Source organism: Perissodus microlepis, chromosome 16 (assembly GCF_051167445.1).
Source record: "Perissodus microlepis isolate ML-2025 ecotype Zambia chromosome 16, ASM5116744v1, whole genome shotgun sequence".
NCBI classification, from domain to species: domain Eukaryota; kingdom Metazoa; phylum Chordata; class Actinopteri; order Cichliformes; family Cichlidae; genus Perissodus; species Perissodus microlepis.
Genome location: NC_140476.1, coordinates 23,767,947 through 23,789,218, shown reverse-complemented (window position 1 = coordinate 23,789,218; position 21,272 = coordinate 23,767,947). Strand labels below are relative to the sequence as shown.

General features: G+C 40.1%; 1 protein-coding gene across 1 annotated transcript; it reads left to right on the top strand.

Moving 5' to 3' along the window:
* Positions 1-10,166: 10,166 nt before the first annotated feature.
* LOC146370955 (CD209 antigen-like protein A) lies at positions 10,167-17,872 on the top strand. The gene is made up of 4 exons (XM_084955032.1): positions 10,167-10,373; positions 10,958-11,100; positions 16,995-17,098; positions 17,466-17,872. Exons 1-4 carry the CDS (start codon positions 10,229-10,231, stop codon positions 17,617-17,619), a joined length of 546 nt encoding a protein of 181 aa, XP_084811158.1. The 5' UTR covers positions 10,167-10,228; the 3' UTR covers positions 17,620-17,872.
* Positions 17,873-21,272: the final 3,400 nt, after the last annotated feature.

Here is a 21,272-nt window from a genome sequence, read left to right as displayed (position 1 = left end):
TTAGTTTTTTAAATTCTTACTGTTTTTAACTTGTATTGTTTTTTTACTTGTATTGCTACGTATCGATTTGATTTATTTATCTTTTTAGTTTCAAATAGATGTACAGCACTTTGTTTGAAAGCGCTTTATATAAAGTTATTATTATTATTATTATTATTATTATTATTATTAGGTGCAAATTTATATTCATGGAAAAAATAACCAGTGGTTGTATGTTATTTGGTCAGCAGACAGTATTTAATTCAGAGAATCAAGCACAGTGCCTCATTAAGAAACATACAAAAATTTTATTTTTTAAGTACTGGTAAAAAATAAACAAACCAAATTTTAAAAAAGAAGAAGAAAAAGACGGTGGCCCACTTTTATCTCATTGTAGCATTACAGAAGCTACTTCAGTTTACTCCATGGTGTCTGTTAACAGGGCAAACATTTCAAAACACCAGCACAGAGAGTTCTCTGTAGAAAGTCATGTAAGCGAGAATATAAAAGACTATGACAGAATAAACTTTAAAATAACTTTTGATAAACTTCTGCTTTGCTTTAAAACTAAAAGTCTTGGTTGGTTTATTATATAAGAACATCTAGTACCTCTTAAGTATGGCATTATTTTTGTGCCACTATTCTGAGCGCACGTAAAAAAAAGTTTGCGGGTGCAAGTGTTGCATTTTGAGGAGAAAATTATTTTGAGCGAAGAAAAGCTGAATTTGAGTGAACAAAATTAATTGCTGCGTGCAAAAAAATGTATTTCAGTGTTTGCTATTATCCATACACACACACACACAATAGCAGCCGCAATGTGTTGCTTGCGCTCTCAACATTTCTGCCCGTGCGCGCTCAACTCTTTTTCTACACGGTTATATTTGTGCCACAAAACCAGCCAATCACAGACTTTGATGCAAAAATACCCGATTGGCTGTTCTGGTCTCCAATCAGCTCGAAATGACGAAATGCAATATCCCAGAATCCATTTCGTCCAAAACTCAAACGAGGCAATGGCGGAGGAACACAGAGTGGCGGAGTTTGAAATATTACTCTTTCTGGGTCACAAAATAAACTTTTAAGATATTTTCATGCGAGAATGGTGCTGTGTAAACTTCAAATATCTGCTCGATTCATCAAGACATCACATATTTCCATAACTGCTCTAACGTTTTCGGAGATGCCTGTTACCCACCAGCTGACCGGGTGGTCACTCGGGGTAAACATAATATATAAGGCTGAACTGACAAAAAAAATCACAGACTACGCCACCAGGTATTATAGAAAAAAAACATAAAGTCTTTGAATGAAAACAGACGCTGTTGTAACAGTGATGTACAGTCTTGTTGGTATATTTATGATTTCTATACATTTACATCAGATAATAACTTTGGTTGTAAGCTTCAGATAATTATTTAATAACAGCCAGACATTTTAAATGAGAATAAGAAAGTATTTCTTTGTGCCCCCTTTTCCCTGTTAATGCCCTACCTGCCCCCCTGGCAAAACTTTCCTAGACCCGCCCCTGCACAGTTACTAGCTGTCAGCTACTTAGAAAAGGATCCTGGCGTTATTTGTCTCTCAGAAACAGTTCATAACTTCCCTTCAACTCATTCATGTCACCTAAAAGGTAAACCTGTTTCTCCATCACCTGTTCAGCTCTGATGATTCAGTAAGGACATCTCCTGGTTTCATCTTCATGTTTCCCTCTCACCACATATCCAAACCGACATCATGACCAGCAGCTTTTACAGCTGTGGCTCCAGCAAACATCAGCTGATACTTGAAATTAATATTAAATAAATTCTAACAACAGCTTATCAAGGTTAAACATGCTGCTGTTGTTTAGCGTGACATCCGCTGGTTTCCTCTTTCTGGCGCAGTGGGCAATAAACAAACAAGAGAGAAAAGCCGATCAGCTGATCATTGATCAGTTTCATGATTTAAGTAGCAACAGGAGAGGGAGGGTGAGAGAAGAAGAGGCAGCTGACAGCATAAATACACAGAATAACTCAAGCTTTGTGTCTTTTTCCATTCTAGCTGAAGTACGGGACAAACTGTGTTCCTTTTCAGCTCAATACGAAACGCGTAATATTTTCTCTGAATACGGAACGATTCTGTTTTTTACAGGACGGTTGGCAACTCTACTAACTAACCTTATGAATAAAATAAAGTTCACTATCAGTAACATCATAGCACCCACCCAGCTGTATAGAAACTCCGTCATGCTAGCTAGTACGCAGTACGAGTTATTGTAACTGACTGTAAAAAGTCAGCACAACGAAAATAAACTCCACCTAAACTTGGTTTATATCTGACCCGGATAGACTGCAGGTCATAACTTCTTACCTGAAGTTCAGGTCACCTGACACTCGGACCGGCGGCCAGCAGATGTATTTTTATACATCTGCCAGCATCTGGCCAATCCACCACCTTTCATTGTTTATACCGTTACAAAAAATAAAAAATTATTGGCCCATAAAAATGAAAAATCATTTGCCCGGTGGGCTGATGGCCAGTCCAGCTATTGTCGTGCCATGAGTTAACCCTTCACGTGCCAACTGTGGCACGTGTGCCTAGGGTTGCCGACCCCTGGTCTAGACGCTGGTGGTGGTGAAGACAAAGACTGAGGTTTGGAAGTTCTGACTAAGGTGTCTGTGAGGTGAAGATGGGGAAAAGGTGGGCTGCATGAATGAGATTCTGAAAGAGAGAATGATGGAGAGCGCAAATTTAAACTATGCAAATTGGCGGCTGATTAATTCAAAAAAGGCAGGCAAGAAGGTGATTGGGCTAGAAAAATTATGACATTAATGAGATTGCAAATGTTGAAACAAGGTTGTGATGTGGAGAATAGAAACACCCAGGAAAGCCGGAAGATGACATTTACAGCTCTTTCTTATTGAACTTAGGCATATGCTTCATTTAAACCCCTGAAAGTGGCAGTGTCTCTCCCAGAGCTCCAGTTTGGTGACATCTATGTGTATCTTGTAGAGAACTACTGCCAGAATGGAAGATTTCAAAGTATGGACAGCTACATGTATTTTCTATCTGGATTTGTAAATAATGCTGTCATGTCAGAGATGGAGAACGAGAAACTGTTCACCATTAAAGCAAAGGCAAGCACTACATAACGTCATGTAACGTTGGTTGGTAACGTTGACTGAGGTTTTTTTTAAAAAAAATTTCCAGTGTCAGGTAAATCATTTCTATAGTGTAAATTAGCATCAATTTGGCCTGAAGTCAGGGTTAGCAGAGATGTTCACATGTTGGTGCTATACTATATGCCCTTTTGGCAGCTGTAAATAAATGTAAATTACACTGGAGGAGAAAGGACTGCAGTACTGTTTTTTGCATGTCCCAGGAGCTGTGACATCAAATGAAAACTATAAACTGCCATCCCTACTCATTAGTAGAGTTGGATGTCTCGAGACCGGTCTCGGTCTTGGTCTCGACGGACTTTTGTCTTGGTCTTGTCTTGGTCTCGACAGACTTTTGTCTTGGTCTCGGTCTTGGTCTCGCTGTTTCGGTCTTGCGTTCTCAAATCGACATAGTGTTCGGGAGATGTGGAGTCAACCATCAGCGGAGCGGGGGGGTGACTCACTGGGCTTAAGCCCGTGTCATTTTTTCAGAAGCATGGGGTCTTTTGGAGTGTAATTTGTTAGTTAGATGCCTGACTGACAACTGTATAAAACAAAAACAACACACGAAGCACAGAGCGCACCGTCGTAAATTCCCCCTAATTTTGGTATGATCCGAGCTCAGGCACTAGGCGACTGAGCACAGCACCCATGTGAGCGAGGGGGGAGAAGCTGCTGCCTGCGAGTTTGCTGCAGACAGAGGAGAGCTTAAGTTTGACCAGGTACCAAAGCAAATCATTCGTACTGAACTAATAATGTAAATATGACGGTGTATCACAAAAGATTGATATCAAACTGATCATTTGGTTGCGTTACTTGCTCTTCGAGTGAATCAACAAATGGATAAATAAAAAGCCGAACAGCAATGCTGATTTTTTTAGAGAGTCTTAGCTTACATTTCATATTTTCAGTTGTTACCCTCCACGGCTAAACAAACTCACTAAATCGGTTTCAATTGTGTACTGATGAACACAACAATGGAAATAAGGAGCTTCTTTCAAAGAAAAAACTCAGGTAGATGTTATTTTATATATTATGCTTTGGATGTTGTTCAGTATATCTATGCAAAACAAGAGGAATTTCAATACACAGCAGTATATTCACAGTTGAAACCAGATATTTACATACACTTTAGGGCAGCGGTCCCCAACCCCCGGGCCTCGGACCGGTACCGGTCCGTGAGTCGTTTGGTACCGGGCCGCGAGAGTTGAGGCTCAGGTGTGAAATGTATGGTTTTCAGGGTTTTTATCGGTTTTCAGCGTTATTTTGTTATCGTTTTGATCGTTAACTCGGTTTTCCTGGGTCTTTTCACGTGTGTTATGAATAAATCTTCTTTTTTTCGGTACCGGTACTAGTTTTATTTTGTTGTATTTATCCGCGACACCTTAAAGGCTGGTCCGTGAAAATAAACCAGGAATAAACCGGTCCGTGGCGCAAAAAAGGTTGGGGACCGCTGCTTTAGGGAGAAAACATAAAAACTTTTTTTTACTGTTAGACATCAATTTAGAGTAAACTTTTGTTTTAGATAAATAAATGTTGAAATATCTTTTGAATTAGTTAAATGTCAGAATAAAAAGAGGGAGCTGTCTATTTTAATCACTTTCATCAAATTTAGGAGCACATATACACTAAGTTTATTGTTAATTAATAAGAAAACTCCAGACGATTCCATTCTGAGCTGAAGAAGCTTCTGATAGGTTAGTAGAGTCCATGTGAGTAAATTGGTGGCACAGCTGTGGATGCATATAAGGCAAAACACAGAGCCTGTTTCTGTGACATGGGAAAATCCAGAGATGTCAACAAAACACCTGGAAAAGAATTGTGGAGCTCCATAAGTGTGGCTCAGAATAAAGTTAACAAATATGTTTTTATATTTATCAATCTAAAAAATAAACATTTAGTCTGATTTGATGTTACAATTAAAAAAGTGTTTGTGTTTTTATCTGAAGAGTGTGTAAATATCTGGTTTCAACTGTATATTTGATGATGTTGGTGTTTGGCTTGATTGTCAGCACAAAGAGGGAGAGAGGAACAGAGAGAGAGAGAGAGAGAGGGAGAGAGGAACAGAGAGAGAGAGAGAGAGAGAGGGAGAGAGGAACAGAGAGAGAGAGAGAGAGAGAGGGAGAGAAAGGGAGAGAGAGAGAGAATGACGACAGAACAGAGATGGAACAAGAGCAGGTGAGACACACATGTTAGTCAAATGGTTGTTTGCCAAAACTCAACAGAACATGTATGTACCTAGTGTTTCTTTTTAGATACCATTTGTTACTTTTCAAATTCTATATTTATTAAGTTATGCAGGTTTGTTTGCACAACAAGGCTAAATAATTATATAAACTTTTCTCAATCTAAATATTGTACTTTGGTAGAATTAAAAAATAAGTGTAGTGCAGGTCTATGATGATTTTTAGTGCTACTAACATCTAGTTCTGATTCTGGTTCTGTCTTGTTTACTGTTGTAGTCCTGTTTTGATTCCGGATCAGTTCTGGGTCTGGTCGAATTGGGGTTTAGTCCCTGTGTCTTGATACAGGCCCGACTTTGTTCTGCCTTGCTGCTTAATTAAAAAACTAGTTTAAGGTGTCCTGCATATGTATATAGAAGTGTATGTATATATATATATATATATATATATATATATATATATGAAGTCATTCTTTTTTGAACAAAACTCAAAACAGACCATAATAATCTTTCAGTCATTTCTACCCTCACTTAATTTCCTTTCGCTGCTCAGCTCTCACAAAGTGGCTCAGTTATGCTCCAATCACTCCATATTGTGGCCAATCACATGCGAGGATATAGGATAATATCATTATGTGAAAAACAGAGAGGGTGAGAGACGCGACAGTCAAGTGGAGCATCCGTCTGTCCTCTCAGTAAGTGAGTGAGACAGTAGACAGCGGTGAGGAGGGCTGTGCGAAAGCAAAAACACATAAATATGCCTGACACCCGTAAACGAAGCAGCATCTGGCTGCAGTTTAAAGACTTTTTTTGTCTCGGTCTCGGTCTTGGTCTTGGTCTCGTCTCGACTCGGTCTCGGTCTTGGTCTCGTCTCAACTTGGTCTTGGTCTTGTCTTGGTCTCGATACCCTCTGGTCTTGGTCTTGTCTTGGTCTCGGATTAGGCGGTCTTGACTACAAGTCTACTCATTAGGGGTGCAACGATACACAAAATTCACAGTTCGGTTCGGTTCGATACTTTGGTGTCACGGTTCGATATTTTTTCGATACAAAAAAATGTTTATGCATTTTAATTTGTCATTTATTAAAATTATAAATATATATTTTAACTCAAAAGTACAGTTTTTAAATTTAATGTTGCTGAAACAACAAAATAATAATAAAAAATCTATCTGATCGAGAAATCACTCATCTTTGGAAAAGAGAGTTTATTACAGAGAAATGGCTCTTTCCAAAATAAAAGCTATACTATAGGCTTCTTCTGGGCTATATTCTCAGCAGCATATTAAACATATCAGGTCGGCGTCAACACGTTAACAAGCTAACTGCGCTAACGTACTAGTTCCCACCAATTAAGCATTGCGTGGCACATCCGACATACTGTTTTACTTTTGTCCATGACGCGCTTACCATCAGGGTCATGCTTCACATGAAAACCAAGATAGTTCCAAACGCCAGATCTGAATGAGGGTGGGGGAGGCTCAATTTCGGGTAGCGTTAAGGCATTTGCCATGTTGCAACGAGCTTAGCTTCTGTCTTGCTAGCTTGCACTGTGCTCAGTGGATCTGCAGTCGACAGTGCAGCCTAGGCGGAGTAGTCGAACGCAGATCCACTGAGCGCTCAACACAGACAGCATCGTCAGAAGAAAAGTTGATAAAATAAATAAAAGATTTTGTATTGTTCGATACATATGCGTACCGAACCGAAAGCACTGTATTGAACGGTTCAATATCGATACGAGTATTGTTGCACCCCTACTACTCATAATGCAGCTTTCAAAAAAGTTAGGGCATTTCTCATGACATAACTAAGAATCACCTGTGCAATAGATGCTAAAACAAAGCAAAGCCTTTTTCACATGTCAAAACATAAACTCAGTCTGTGACCAAAGAATTAAAACCCTTTCACCACCACTTTAAGACACCAAATGGCTTTATATGTTTATCAAAACATTACTGACTGGTAAGAATACTGCAAAAAATGTAGAGAAAAAAAACTGTAAGGCACAATAATGAAATGTGAAGGATTTATTTTTAATTTTACAGAATATGATTTCTGAAACAAAGAAAAGAGAAATGATACATAATAAAATATGATTCCAAAAAATGTACAGACTATAGTGAAGTCATACTACATACGCTTGTGTGTAATTATAGCATGCACGACTTGCACCTGTGATATAAGACCAAAAGCATGTCAAAATAAAATAAAGGATCACCATGACATATCTTTGTGGTAGTTGTGGTAGGAACCCCCTTGAAGAATAGCTGTGCTGAGGGAAATTTTGGAGCACTGACAAAGAAAAGAGGAAGTAACTACCAAAAATACTCTGTAAAGCTTTATTTCCTTGTACATGTACATTCACAATAAAGGGCTATTCTATTCTATTCTATTCTATTCTATTCGGGGCATTAATAACTTAAAATCTTTTTATTGTTATTTTAGTAGTTGTACTATTAATGGAGTTTCTTTCTGAAGTGTGGATTTTGACCAGGCACCCCTAGTACAGGAAGGTCTGGAACCAGCTCTCCTTTTAAAGTCTCTGATGCTATGAGTATTACCCATTAGGCAAACAGAACTTGGATGGAGCCTGGTAGGAGACTCGCCCAGCTCTAGATGAAGGCATGCTTGCCAGGGTGGCCTTGCCATCCCCAAGCATCTGTAAATTTGTAAGGCCAGAGTAACCTGTAAGAACCCTTTGAGTGATATTATGATAATACACATTTTTACCTTTACTGTTTAACCATGTCATGGTCCTGGGTTGATGACCCAGTGTTTTGAGTTTTGTATCATTATTGAACCTTGATTTTGTCATTGTTTATCCTCTTTTGGTTTCTGTTTCTGTGTTCCATGGTTGCTGTCTCCCCTAGTCAAGTCCATGTCTGTTATGTTTCCTGTTTTACTTTGAAAGTCTGTGTCCTATGTCAGTGTATTGAGTTTTACTTCCTCTTGGTCTTGTCATGTCAGATTACTCCCAGCTGTGTTCTGCTCCTGTGTCTCATTCCCCTCGTTATCCCTCAATGTATTTAAGCCCCGTGTTTCTTCATTAGTGTCACATCATGTGTGTTTCATCCCTCAGGTCATGTCAGGGTTCAAGACTCTGTGCAGGTCATGTTCATGTTGCTTGTTCTTGTATATGTTTCATAGTTCTTTCATGTCTTAGCACAAAGTCTTGTTCATAATTGTCAAAGTCGTCATAGTTTTCACAGTTCTTAGTTTCACCAGTTTAGGTTCTAGTTTAGTTTAGCCACTATCCCTGTTGTTTTGTCTTGCCTTTGTATCAGCCACAATAAAGGCTTGCCTTTTGTTTAAAGTTCAGTTCCGCCTCCTTGCCTGTGTCTGCTCCTGGGTCCACCTCACTCTCTCCACCAGCAGACCGTGACAAACCAATGGTTAAAAGGAGGATGTCCACAATTTAGATTTTTGAATGTTTAATATTTCATTAAAGCAATTTAGCAGGAGCAGAACTGCAAATAAAATCATAAGAAACCTAATATGTTGTGTAATACTCCTATTCTGAACTAATTCTGATTTCTAATGGAATACATAGCATAGAATAACCCTTTATCTGGTCTTTAAGTCTGACGTCATTAGTCTGGGCCCAAACTCTGCTGCAGGTCCACAAGTCAAACGATCACTGTGGTATCACTGAGAGTTGAAAAACTGTCTAAATGCTTTTATCTGTAATAAAATGATCAGCGTTCTGCTCTACCAGGTGTAACAATTAAGTTTAACATCCAGGCATCCATGAAAATGGAATTTATGACATTTAACGGAGTTAGAAGTTAGCAGGGGGTTAGCTCGCTAGCGTCCATCTAAATACAATATAGCATGTCCTGACTGAGGGAATTCTGAAACAAATTAAAACCTGCAGCTCTGCTATCCCTTCCGACCTAAATGAAGACAGAATACTAAACAGCAGGGACGTTTTGTAGGGTTACTAAAGTTTGGCTAGCTGATATATAACAATATATACGTGATCGCTAGTGACACAGCTTTGTTAGCAGCATAATATAAACAGTGAAGCTGGAGGGTGAATGCTAACTTTTTCTCACTCGATAAAAGTTAACGTGAGGATTCTCGATGGTCAGGGACATATGCAATCGCTTGACAGGGTGCTGTAAACAGACCAAACTTCAGTCAGGAGAACAACTGAGATAATCCATCCGCAATGCAAGGTTAGTCATTTATATACCATATTTATGGGACCATAAGGTGCACGGTATTATAAGGCGCACTGTCGACAAACGGGTCTGTGTTCATACATAAGGCGCACTGCATTATAAAGCGCATTAAACTAAACAAATCAGTCAGAAAAGTCGAACTTTACTCAACTCATTCCGCTTGCTTCCTCCACTTCCATACCATTAATTCATTAATGTTGAATTCTCTGGTAGCTGCTCTATAAACACTGGAACAACAGTATATGTTATTCCAGTGTTTTTCTAATTTTTGCTATGTAACTTTGCACTGTCCACTTTCTGCTGTAACAAATTTCCCACGTGTGAGACTAATAAAGGTTATCTTACCTTACATTAATGACTAACCTCATATTGTGGCTGGACTATCTCAGTTGTTCTCTCCTAGTTTGGTCCGTTTACAGCAATTTTCCATGCAATTGCATTTGTCAAAAAAAGTGGAAAAAGGTTAGCGTTCATTCTCCAGGTTCACAGTGTTATGCTTTGGTATGCTAACATAGTGGTGCAGAGGTGTTTTAACTGTTGCACATTTTATTAGGTTCTCTATTTTGTTTATTTTTCCTTTCTTTTCAGGTCAAAGGAACTCTAAGAGCAGTTTGTATTTGGTTATTATTCTATCTCTAAGCCTGCTGAGTGTTTTCCTGTTGGCTGGACTCATTACTCTTGGTTTCCTCTGTGAGTTGTGTTGGTCATTGATATCAGTTCTAATGATCACAAGCTTTTCTTTTTCTTAATGAGTGAGGAGAGAGACCTAAATGCAAATGTTTCTGCAGTGAGTCACAGGCTTTCTTCCATGACTGAGGAGAGAGACCTGCTTCAAGCCAATCTCACTGAAAAGACTAAAGAATTGGAGGGACTGCATTTTTTGTTCAACCAAAGTGAGTCATTGTATGAGCTGTTGTGTGTTTTTAAAAAAACTTACAAACACACACAAACCTTATTTTTTTAAAAAAAGAAAGAAAACAAGAAAAAAGAATCCACAACAAGTAGATCTAGTCTTATATTTTGTTTTGCTTCCCCATTATTTAGATTTAGTTCAGATGTATTTTCGATGTTGCTTTTCATATTTTGGCTGCAGTAACATATTGATCTCCCACTCAGCTTTAGACATGAAGAAAAATTATTTCTGATCAAATATACATAAACGTGTCACTTTAAAGACAGTAGTTAGGCTTAGAAATTAGCCACAGCCTTTTGGTGTGCTTCAGCACTTAAACAGCACTACAAAGAGGCAGGAGAATTATCTTCCAAGTATGCAGGCATTATATTTGTGGGCAGTCTCATTTGGCAAATGAAAAAGCACATCAGTGATCAACTATATCTGGTCCAGCTTTCATCAACAAAGTGATCACACAAACAAAGTACAGTGTGTTAAACAGAGATCAAATAAGCATTGTTATAAAGTTCCTAAAAGATCATTCACTAACTTGCTGAATAATTACTTGTTGGTAATTTCTTCCAGATAAAAAATGTCCTGCGGGATGGACCAGGTTCAACCATAGCTGCTATCTCCTGTCTGAAAGCTCTGGTTCCTGGGATGCAGCCATAAAGGACTGCAGAGACAGAGGAACAGATCTGGTGGTTATTGACTTCCCTGAAGAACAGGTACAGTTTTTATGTATGTGTGAGTTATTGTTTTGTAAATGAATATTGAAGTTAATACTCCTAATATTTTATGTAGATAGCTTTGCCCAGTATTCAATAGAAATTAAGCATTTCTATCAACCCTTCAGTCTTCAACTTAGCACATATCTACACAGGAAACCCTGACACAACTATAATTGTATCTTAGTGTAAAAAAAATAAATTAATTATATTGCTATTGAATGAAACCCTTAAAAATCACTTTTCCCCTCCTGGCCACTTATGCTTCAGTTCTTTCCACAACTTAGACACTCACATTACTTACACTATCATGACACTTACATATAGGGCCTTGTGGGTGGGCACTAGGGCTGGGCCATATCATACCGTTCACGGTAATACCGGTATAATGTTGGGCAACAATAAGAAAATGAAATGGTGCTGGTGCCCACCTCTCAATTTTACCACTGGTGCTGGTGCCCACCTCTCAATTTTACCAATGGTGCTAGTGCCCACCTCTCAATTTTACATGTAGACATTGAGGGTTCTCATGCTAACACCAGCTGTAATCTGGCAGAGGATTGTTGATTGCCATGCCCCTCCCCTGTTTTAAATGTACTTTAGAAAAACACATATCAACACCAGTGCATTGGTGGTTCTCTGTGTCTGGTTGCTTGGGTGTTTACTGGTTCACTCCCGGTGGCTGATTGGCAGGTCCTGGCTCCCCTGGCTTTGTCGGGCCTGTGCTGGGTGTGGGGTCTGTTCTGCCATAGCTGGCTGTAGTATCTTTTAATTTTTAAGGCCAGAGTAACCTGTAAGAACCCTTTGAGTGATATTATAATAATATACATGTTTTCATCTTTACTGTGTAACAAAGGCGGAGCCTGTGGACTCATTGCTGCAGCCTCTTTGGCTTCTGCCTCTGGATGTCCGGGCCTGTGTCATTTCCATGCCTGCTTCATGTCCTGGGGTGCAGGGCTGTGGCTCCCCACACCTACTATTAGATACTTAAATGGAGAAACCTTATGAACACAAGCGAGCTCACACACAAAGGTGCACACGCAAGTGTTCACACACGTGTCCAAACAGGTACTCACAAATGTGCACTATCTTGGTCGATCGGCTGCCTCTAAAGATGTATCATTAATATGCTAGTCAGTAACATTTAATTTGTTATTATTTACTGCTACTTGATAATATGTTGGTTGTTGCCATGGTTTCCCTTCTGTGTCGTATATATATACACACACACACACACACACACATATATATATATATATATATATATATATATATATATATATATATATATATATATATATAAATCCCCACTCGCCCCTGCCGGTGGTCAATCCTTCAAGCGCGGGTCCTCTACCAGAGGCCTGGGAGCTTGAGGGTCCTGTACAGTATCTTAGCTGTTCCTAGGACTGCGCTCTTCTGGACAGAGATCTCCGATGTTGTTTCCGGGATCTGCTGGAGCCACTCGCCTAGTTTGGGAGTCACCGCACCTAGTGCTCCGATTACCACTGGGACCACCGTCACCTCCACATCTTCTCGAGCTCTTCTCTGAGCCCTTGGTATTTCTCCAGCTTCTCGTGTTCCTTCTTCCTGATGTTGCTGTCATTCGGAACCGCTACATCGATCACTACGGCCGTCTTCTTCTGTTTGTCTACCACCACTATGTCCGGTTGGTTAGCCACCACCATTTTGTCCGTCTGTATCTGGAAGTCCCACAGGATCTTAGCTCGGTCATTCTCCATCACCCTTGGGGGCATCTCTAATTTTGACCTAGGGACTTCCAGGTTATACTCGGCACAGATGTTCCTGTACACTATGCCGGCCACTTGGTTATGGCGTTCCATGTATGCCTTGCCTGCTAGCATCTTGCACCCTGCTGTTATGTGCTGGATTGTCTCTGGAGCATTACACAGCCTGCACCTGGGGTCTTGCCTGGTGTGATAGACCCCAGCCTCTATGGATCTTGTACTCAGAGCTTGTTCTTGTGCTGCCATGATTAGTGCCTCTGTGCTGTCTTTCAGTCCAGCTTTGTCCAGCCACTGGTAGGATTTCTGGATGTCAACCACCTCCTCTATCTGCCGGTGGTACATACCGTGCAGGGCCCTGTCCTTCCATGATGGTTCCTCGTCTCCCTCCTCTTTCTTGGGTTTCTGCTGCCTGAGGTATTTACTGAGCACTCGGTCAGTTGGGGCCATCTTCCCAATGTATTCTTGGATGTTCGTTGTCTCATCCTGGACTGTGGTGCTGACACTCACCAGTCCCCGGCCCCCTTCCTTCCGCTTAGCGTACAGCCTCAGGGTGCTGGACTTGGGGTGAAACCCTCCATGCATGGTAAGGAGCTTTCTTGTCTTTATGTCAGTGGCTTCTATCTCCTCCTTTGGCCAGCCTATTACCCCAGCAGGGTACCTGATCACGGGCAGGGCATAGGTGTTGATGGCCCGGATCTTGTTCTTACCGTTCAGCTGACTCCTCAGGACTTGCCTGACCCTCTGCAGGTACTTGGTGGTTGCAGCCTTTCTAGCGGCCTCTTCATGGTTCCCATTCGCCTGCGGGATCCCCAGGTACTTGTAACTGTCCTCTATGTCTGCAATGTTGCCTTCTGGTAGTTTGATCCCCTCTGTTCTGGCTACCTTCCCTCTCTTTGTTAGCATCCGACTACGCTTCTCCAGCCCGAACAACATTCCGATGTCATTGCTGTATATCCTGGTGGTGTGGATCAGTGAATCGATGTCTCGTTCACTCTTGGCATACAGCTTGATGTCATCCATGTACAGGAGGTGGCTGACAACTGCTTCATTCCGTAGTCGGTATCCGTAGCCAGTCTTGTCAATTATCTCACTGAGGGGGTTAAGGCCTATGCAGAACAGCAGTGGGGACAGAGCATCTCCTTGGTAGATCCTGCACTTGATGGTGACTTGTGCTATGGGCTTGAGGTTGGCCTCCAGTGTTGTCCGCCACATCCCCATTGAGTTCCTGATGAAGGCTCTCAGGGTCCTGTTGATCTTATATAGTTCTAGGCATTCCAGAATCCAGGTGTGGGGCATTGAGTCATAGGCCTTCTTGTAATCAATCCAGGCAGTGCACAGGTTGGTCAGTCTGGTCCTGCAGTCTCGGCTGACTGCTTGGTCTGCCAGTAGCTGGTGTTTTGCGGCTCTGGTATTCTTGCCCATCCCTTTCTGTACCCATGTGCCTGTTCATCTTAGCCGCTATGATGCCTGACAGGAGCTTCCACGTGGTGCTGAGGCAGGTTATTGGTCGGTAGTTGGAGGGGACTGGTCCCTTCTGGGGGTCCTTGAGGATCAGGACTGTCCGGCCTTCGGTTAGCCATTCCGGGTGTCTCTCGTCAACTAGCAGCTGGTTCATTTGTGCTGCCAGGCGCTCATGGAGTGCAGTCAGCTTCTTCAGCCAGTAGGCGTGAACCATGTCAGGGCCTGGTGCTGTCCAACTCTTCATACTGGAGACCCTTTCTTGGATACCACTGTGATGGTTACTGGACCCTGTTCGGGGAGGTCGCTGTGGTCTGCCCTCAGATCCACTAGCCACTGAGCATTGCCGTTATGGGTTGCGTCCTTCTCCCATATGCTTTTCCAGTATTGTTCCATCTCCAGCCTCGGTGGTGCTGTTCTCATATTGTTCCCCTGCCACTGAGAGTACACCTTGGCTAGTTCCGTGGAGAACAGCTGGTTTATTCTCCTGCCTTCTATCTCTCTGGTGTACCTCCTCAAGCGGCTGGCCAAGGCTGTGAGTCGTTGCTTGGCAGTTTCCAAGGCCTCAGGTATGGAGAGCTTCCTGTACTTCTTAGGCACCTTCCTCATCGCGCCTTTCTGCAACTCCGATAGTTGGCTAACCTCCCTCCGTGCTACCTTGATCTTAGCCACTAGCCTCCTTCTCCATGGAGGGTACTGCCCCTTGTGGCTGTTCAACTTGTAGCCAAGCATCTCACTGATCACTGCTGCCGTGTTGTAGATCAGCTTGTTAGTGTCGGTAATCGTGGCTGTAGGTATCATCCGTATCTTTCAGGTCAGTTCCTCTCGCACTCAACGATCCTTCTCCTATCGCACTTGGGGCTTGGTACCCAATCTCGGGTGGGGGTGATGATATAACCCCCTGACCTGGCGTCCTGGCTCCCCCTTGCCGTAGCATTTTTTTTTATGTTGTACCTCGTCAATCTCTAGCTGTGAGAGCAGTCCCTTCTTTCGAATGTTGGAACACTGAGCTACTAGTTGTTTCGCCGTCATTGTGGATGTTGGGTATCGAAGAATCCATAGGTCCCTCATCCTATTCATGTAACCCCTTCCGCCAGGGTTACTTGCGTAGTAGCATTCCAACAACGCCCTGTTTTTGTCTCTTGCCCAATAAATCACACAGCAATAGTACATCGAAGATACTGAAGTGGCACATAACCCAGGTAGCTACCACAACTAAAACAAGGTAGTTGCAATAGGCTAACAAAGAATTTACTTCCAGATGTTTCTTTAGGTTGAAGGTGGAGTCTTTTGACGCTGAGAGCAGTTTAGTTGCTGGCAAACAGGGTTTGCATTGCACGGTCAGATTTCGCCCATCTCTTTCTTTTTTAAATATGAATGTGTGTCAGAATTTCCAAGTGAGAAATGCATTCCAGCCCGTGCACTGCTGGCTCTGTTGTGCTGGCTCCAGGTCCACCGTGTAATGCCACCAACATTAACAGGACGATTGCATTATGGTCTCTTATTGCATGTTTTGTTTGGGTTTCCAGCAATGTGCAGAATTGCCAAAATTAGAGAGAAGATAGAGAGAGGATAGCCTAACATATGAATGAGGAAAAGACCGCCGTGTAATACATTTATTTCAACAAAGTAACTGTATTCTAATTGTTGCCAGTTACTCATATTTTGTATTTTAAATATGGAACGTGTGTACATGTATTCCATTACTGCCTAACACTGAACATCAACAAACACTTTTAAGAGTCCACTGACATAATACATTAGCACTGATGACCACTCTTGCTTGGGTTTTGATTTTGATGGCCGTGACTTCTTCAATTCAGTTTAGTTCACTTTAATTCAATTGCTGTCATGACCCTGGGTCATTAAACCCAGCATTTTGTGATTAATATTGGTGTCATCTTATGTTTCGGGTTAATTCTTGTTTTCTTAGTTCCTAGGGTTTTGGTTCTTGTGTTTAGTGTTCTGTTATCCGTACCTGTGTCCTCTCCCGGTGTTCTGTTCGTGTCTCTGAGTTTGTGTTTGTAAAACAGTCTATGAAATCTCGTTATGCCCATTAGTTTTAGCTGTGTCCACCCTGCGTGTCATTTCCTCATTACCTGATGTGTATTTATAGTGTGTTCGCCTCTGCTCGACGTCGCTCCGTCTGTGTTATTCTGTGTATCTCTGCCCTACATCCTCCGTGCTGTTTTCCCGTATTTTGTATGATTTCAGGTTTGTTCACTAGTTTTCCCCAGTTTAGTTTTTTAGTTTTATCCTCACTTCAGTTCATTATCGTTCACTGTAAATAAACTCACTCGCATCACCGCTGTTGTCTGCAACTTGGGTCCTCCTTCACTACATCACACGACTGCTGCCCCAGCCGTGACAATTACATTTTATTTATATAGCACCAAATCACAACAACAGTTGCCTCAAAGCGCTTTATATTGTACTACAATAATACAGATGAAACAGAGATAACCCCAACAATTATAACTAATATTTTCTTAATATATGAGTTTTTAAGAAAATTTATATTTAGAGCTGAGGAAGAATGTTGCAAGAAACATGTAGCGAGAAAACTCAAAGTTTTAATTATTGCTGGTTTGGCATTTTTAAAAGAGATGCTTGATAAAATTGGAATAAACTACATAGGCTAAAATTGTAGTTCAAGACTAAAATAGCATGTTTTTTCTTCATGTTAAACAGAACTTCCTCTCTACAATCACCACAGAAGGAGTTTGGATTGGTTTGAATGACAAAGAACAGGAGGGAACATGGAAATGGGTAGATGGAACTCCACTAAGTCTGACGTAAGTCTTCACTTTGGTTAAGTTATTACTTTCAGTAAATTTAATCTATTTAATAACCTACACATCAATGCCTCATTGGTGAGTCAACATATTAGTGGGTTGAGCCAAACTACAAGACCAAATGCTTAAAGCTAAATGATGACTTGTTTGGGCAACCTTAGTCAAAACAAGATATTATATCACACCTGATGTCCTGCTGGGTTTGTCTGCCTGTATACTTTGTAAAGACCTGTTTAACAAATGCTATGTCCTTAAAAGAAAATGGTTGTCATATGAAATTTTCCTATGAAACCCTCCATACCCACACCAAACATCTGAATTTAAACTTGATAAAAATAAGCTGATGTTATTGTTACTGGCTTGGTAGGTACTGGGCAGAAGCTCAACCTGATGATGGTGGTGGAAAAGAAGACTGTGTACATGTCAGAAACGATGAGAAAAAGTCCTGGAATGATCTTTCCTGTTCAACTTCTCTGAAGTGGATATGTGAAAAAACACCAAACCACTGTACAGTTTCTTAAAGATCATCTATTCATAAATGTTTTTGTGTTTAAGCTTTGATTATAAATTTATATTTTAATTTTGGTTAGTTGTATTCGGTAATGATGAGGTATTTTGTTGTAGCTGATGTGCATTTTTCCTTTCAGTGGAGACTGTCAGAGGAATATCATTATACAAAACAAGCAGAGCTAAATATAGGTGGTTATGTTTTCTGTTTATTTTGGTATTTTTATTCCAGCTTTGCAGTTCTGAGTTTTGTATTTATTAAAAGAAATCCTGTTTTGATTTCATTGTTATGCCAATAAATTATTTTTATTTTGACACTATTATTGAGTCTTTAAATTTATTTTTTTTTACTTTATTCTTTCAGTTGTGTCACATTTGTTTCAAATATTGATTTTTATTAGGTAGTTTGAGAGGTAGTTTTATTTCCTGCAGTTTTTCTCTGTTCATTTCTCCATTTGATTTCTGTGTTATTGAGTGTTTATATTCATGCCTGTGTTACTTCTCGTTTGCATGGTTCCTCTTTTCCATTTGCGTCCTGTATTAGTTTTACTTCTTGATTCTGTTTTCACCTGTTTTTAAGACTGTTCTCGTCTGTGTTACTACACCAGTGTTTTGTTTCCCTCCTGTTTGTCACTCCCCAGATCAGCCATCAGTGCATACATAGTTCTGGCAGTCTTGGTTGAATAGTCCAAAAAGCTAACTCGTCCCTCCTTTTTAAAAAATTATTGTTCCTTGACATTAGTGGAAACTGTCATGTGGTCAAGGAAAGATGCAAAGGAGTATGTGTCACATATAGATATCTTATATCTGGCCCTTCCATTGATCTATCTACTATCTAAAATATGTGGTGGTATGTATAGTGGAGTGATGAAACCAAATTTAATTCAGGGGAGAGCTACAACAGTGAATGTCTACAGCTATCTGTAAAACATGGTGGAGGCTTTGTCATGAATTGGGGTTACACTTCAGCCAGTGGTGTTGGGGAATTTGTCAACACTGAGGGAAGTGTGAACATGGTAAAGTACCGTCAGATTTCTGTCCATCAGGTAATGCCATTTGGAAAGCATTTGACTGGCAACAAGTTATTTTTTTGACAGTGACCCCAAACACACTGTTATTGTAGTAACAGCATGCCATATCAGTCATGATTAGCCTCAGAGCACAATACAGTGTGGGATCATCATTACAGGCAATAGGAAAATCTTTCAAGTAATCTAAACTATTCCTGAAGACTACTTAAATAAATTACATGAAAGTTTAAGAGAGCTTAGGCTGTTTAAAGAGCAATCATTGCCATACCAAATGTTACTTTTCAACATCATTATAATCAGTCAGATTCTGGTTTTGCTGTACATGGTGTATTACTATGTATGTTTGGACTTGTTTCAGTAAATGAACAGATTTTCCATTTTCCTTTCAAAATATAAAGAAATATGAGGTCACCCAAGATTTTTGCATTATACTATATGTATGTGTTTATAGTTTAGAATACTTTGATAATCAATCATTTTTTTAAATTTCGGAAAATATTTTAGCATTATCTTGCATCACTTCCTGGAACCTTAATGTCATTTCACACACACATTAGACCAACACAGCGCACTTCTTAAGTTGAAAGACAAAAAAAGAATCCGCAGCAAACCTTTGCTCTTGTAAGGTCTTTACCTTACAATATAAAGTGCCTTGAGGAGATTGTTACTGTGATTTGGCAGTGTATAATTAGAACTGAATTAATCTGATGTTTAGCTCTTACAAAGTTTGAAAAACCACTGGTATAACCAGTATAATAAAATTTATTTAATTAATGGATTTTCTTCCATTTTCTTTTGTTTGTGTGTAAGAATTACAATGAAAAACTGCCAAATGGCAACAGCAATAGACCGCCAGCTCCAAAATGCATGTCTCTGTATTGGAAACAATTAATTGTCATGAATCAAGAAGCAATACATAACTTTCATTCTTGGCATAATATTTAGATATTAAAAAATTTTACTGCAAAAATATTTTTTTGCAAAATATGCTAAAAATACCAAAACATCACAAGCTAGTAATTACTGTAAAATCGTGGTTTTTGTCTAAATAATCTATTTTGCTCATTTGTACCTTTAAATTAATTCATAAAACTTTTGACCATCATACCTTAATTTTTACAAGATAGCAAACATACTGTTTAATAATTTCGATTTCAAGGTAAACCATATCTGGTTTACCACTGCGCAAAGTAAGGAAGTAAAAGTTTATTTATATAGCACTTTTCACAGACAGATGTCACAAAGTGCTTAACAAGAGAGGCAACAAAAAAACAATACAATCATAAATACATCATAAAATCCCTGGTCTCATTAAAAGCTTTTTGAAATAAAATTGTCTTTAGCTGCTTTTTGAAGGTCTCCACCGAGTCCAGGTGCTGTAGAAATAGAGGAAGTGCATTCCACAGTCTGGGTGCAGCAGCTTGGAAAGATCGGTCCCCTCGAGTTCTAAAATGAGTGTGGGGGACAGCTAAAAGATTTTGATTTGATGACTTCAGGCTACGAGAAGGGGTATGTATACAAGTCAGATAAGCAAAATAGGGACTAGCCTGCCCCTGTAGTGCTCTAAAGGTTAAAACTAGAATTTTAAAATGGAACCTAAATCTGATTGGTAGCCAGTGTAGCGACTTTAAAACGGGACTTAAATATGAGCTCCTTTGTTTGAGCGAGTCAGTAGCCTCGCTGCAGAGTTTTGAACAACCAGTAGACGAGCTAGCCCTTGACTATTACAATAGTGGAGTCTTGTAGAGACAAAAACATGGATTATCATCTCAAGTTCAGTTGTTGACACCATAGATCTAAGTTTTGAGATGTTCCTTGAATGAAAAAAGCAGGTTCTTACTATCTGATTTAAGTTTCACTCCAGAGAAAAAGCTTCATCAAAAATAACACCTAGATTTGTGAGGTTACACTTCTGTGAGGAACCTAAATCACCCAGTCGCTGTTTAATATTGGACATTGCACTGTGTGGTGGCAGATTTCTTTTCTGATGTATTAATCACATATTTTAATCATATCACTTTAGTAATAGTAATACCACTTTCTCAACTTAGTATAGCAAGATCACTCCTGACACTAGTTGTATGCATGCATGTAGAATCTTATCACAAGTGGGCCTCTGCTATTTTCACTGCTAAATGAACAAATGGAATGAAAATCATAAAATGACAAAAGCTCCTTCTGATGCGAAAAAGGATGTGGTACTACCTGTGTTATTTTAATTTTTTTATTCATAAAGTAATCTAATTTACTTGTTATAGCGGACGCCCTGGACCACTATCTCTGAAACGTGATTCGGTACTGTTCCCTGGTAATAACGTCCGGTCAGAGACGGGGAATGATGTCAGAGTGGAAGAACTTTATTTGCCACGAGCCCACATCGAACACACTCTCGCTGGCAAGTAAGGATGTGGTTCTGTAATTAATACAAATAAGAAATAACATAAACATCTCTCTTGCTTGTTTAGCATTTCTCATACTTCAGTATTACAGAGAACACCATACTAGATTACAAAAGGACAGATCCAGATACCAGAAACAGAGCTTAGAGCAGGGGTGGGCAAACTTTTTGGCTCAGGGGCCACACTGAATTTTAAAATTTACAAAACGGGCCAGGACAGCACCAGATGCATACATAT

Excerpts from the sequence above, each read along its gene's own strand:
- LOC146370955 (XM_084955032.1), top strand. The coding sequence starts at position 10,229 with ATGAGTGAGGAGAGAGACCTAAATGCAAATGTTTCTGCAGTGAGTCAC. Across the intron at positions 10,374-10,957 it reads GCATTTTTTGTTCAACCAAA|ATAAAAAATGTCCTGCGGGA; the intron begins GTGAGTCATTGT and ends AATTTCTTCCAG. Across the intron at positions 17,099-17,465 it reads GGAACTCCACTAAGTCTGAC|GTACTGGGCAGAAGCTCAAC; the intron begins GTAAGTCTTCAC and ends CTGGCTTGGTAG.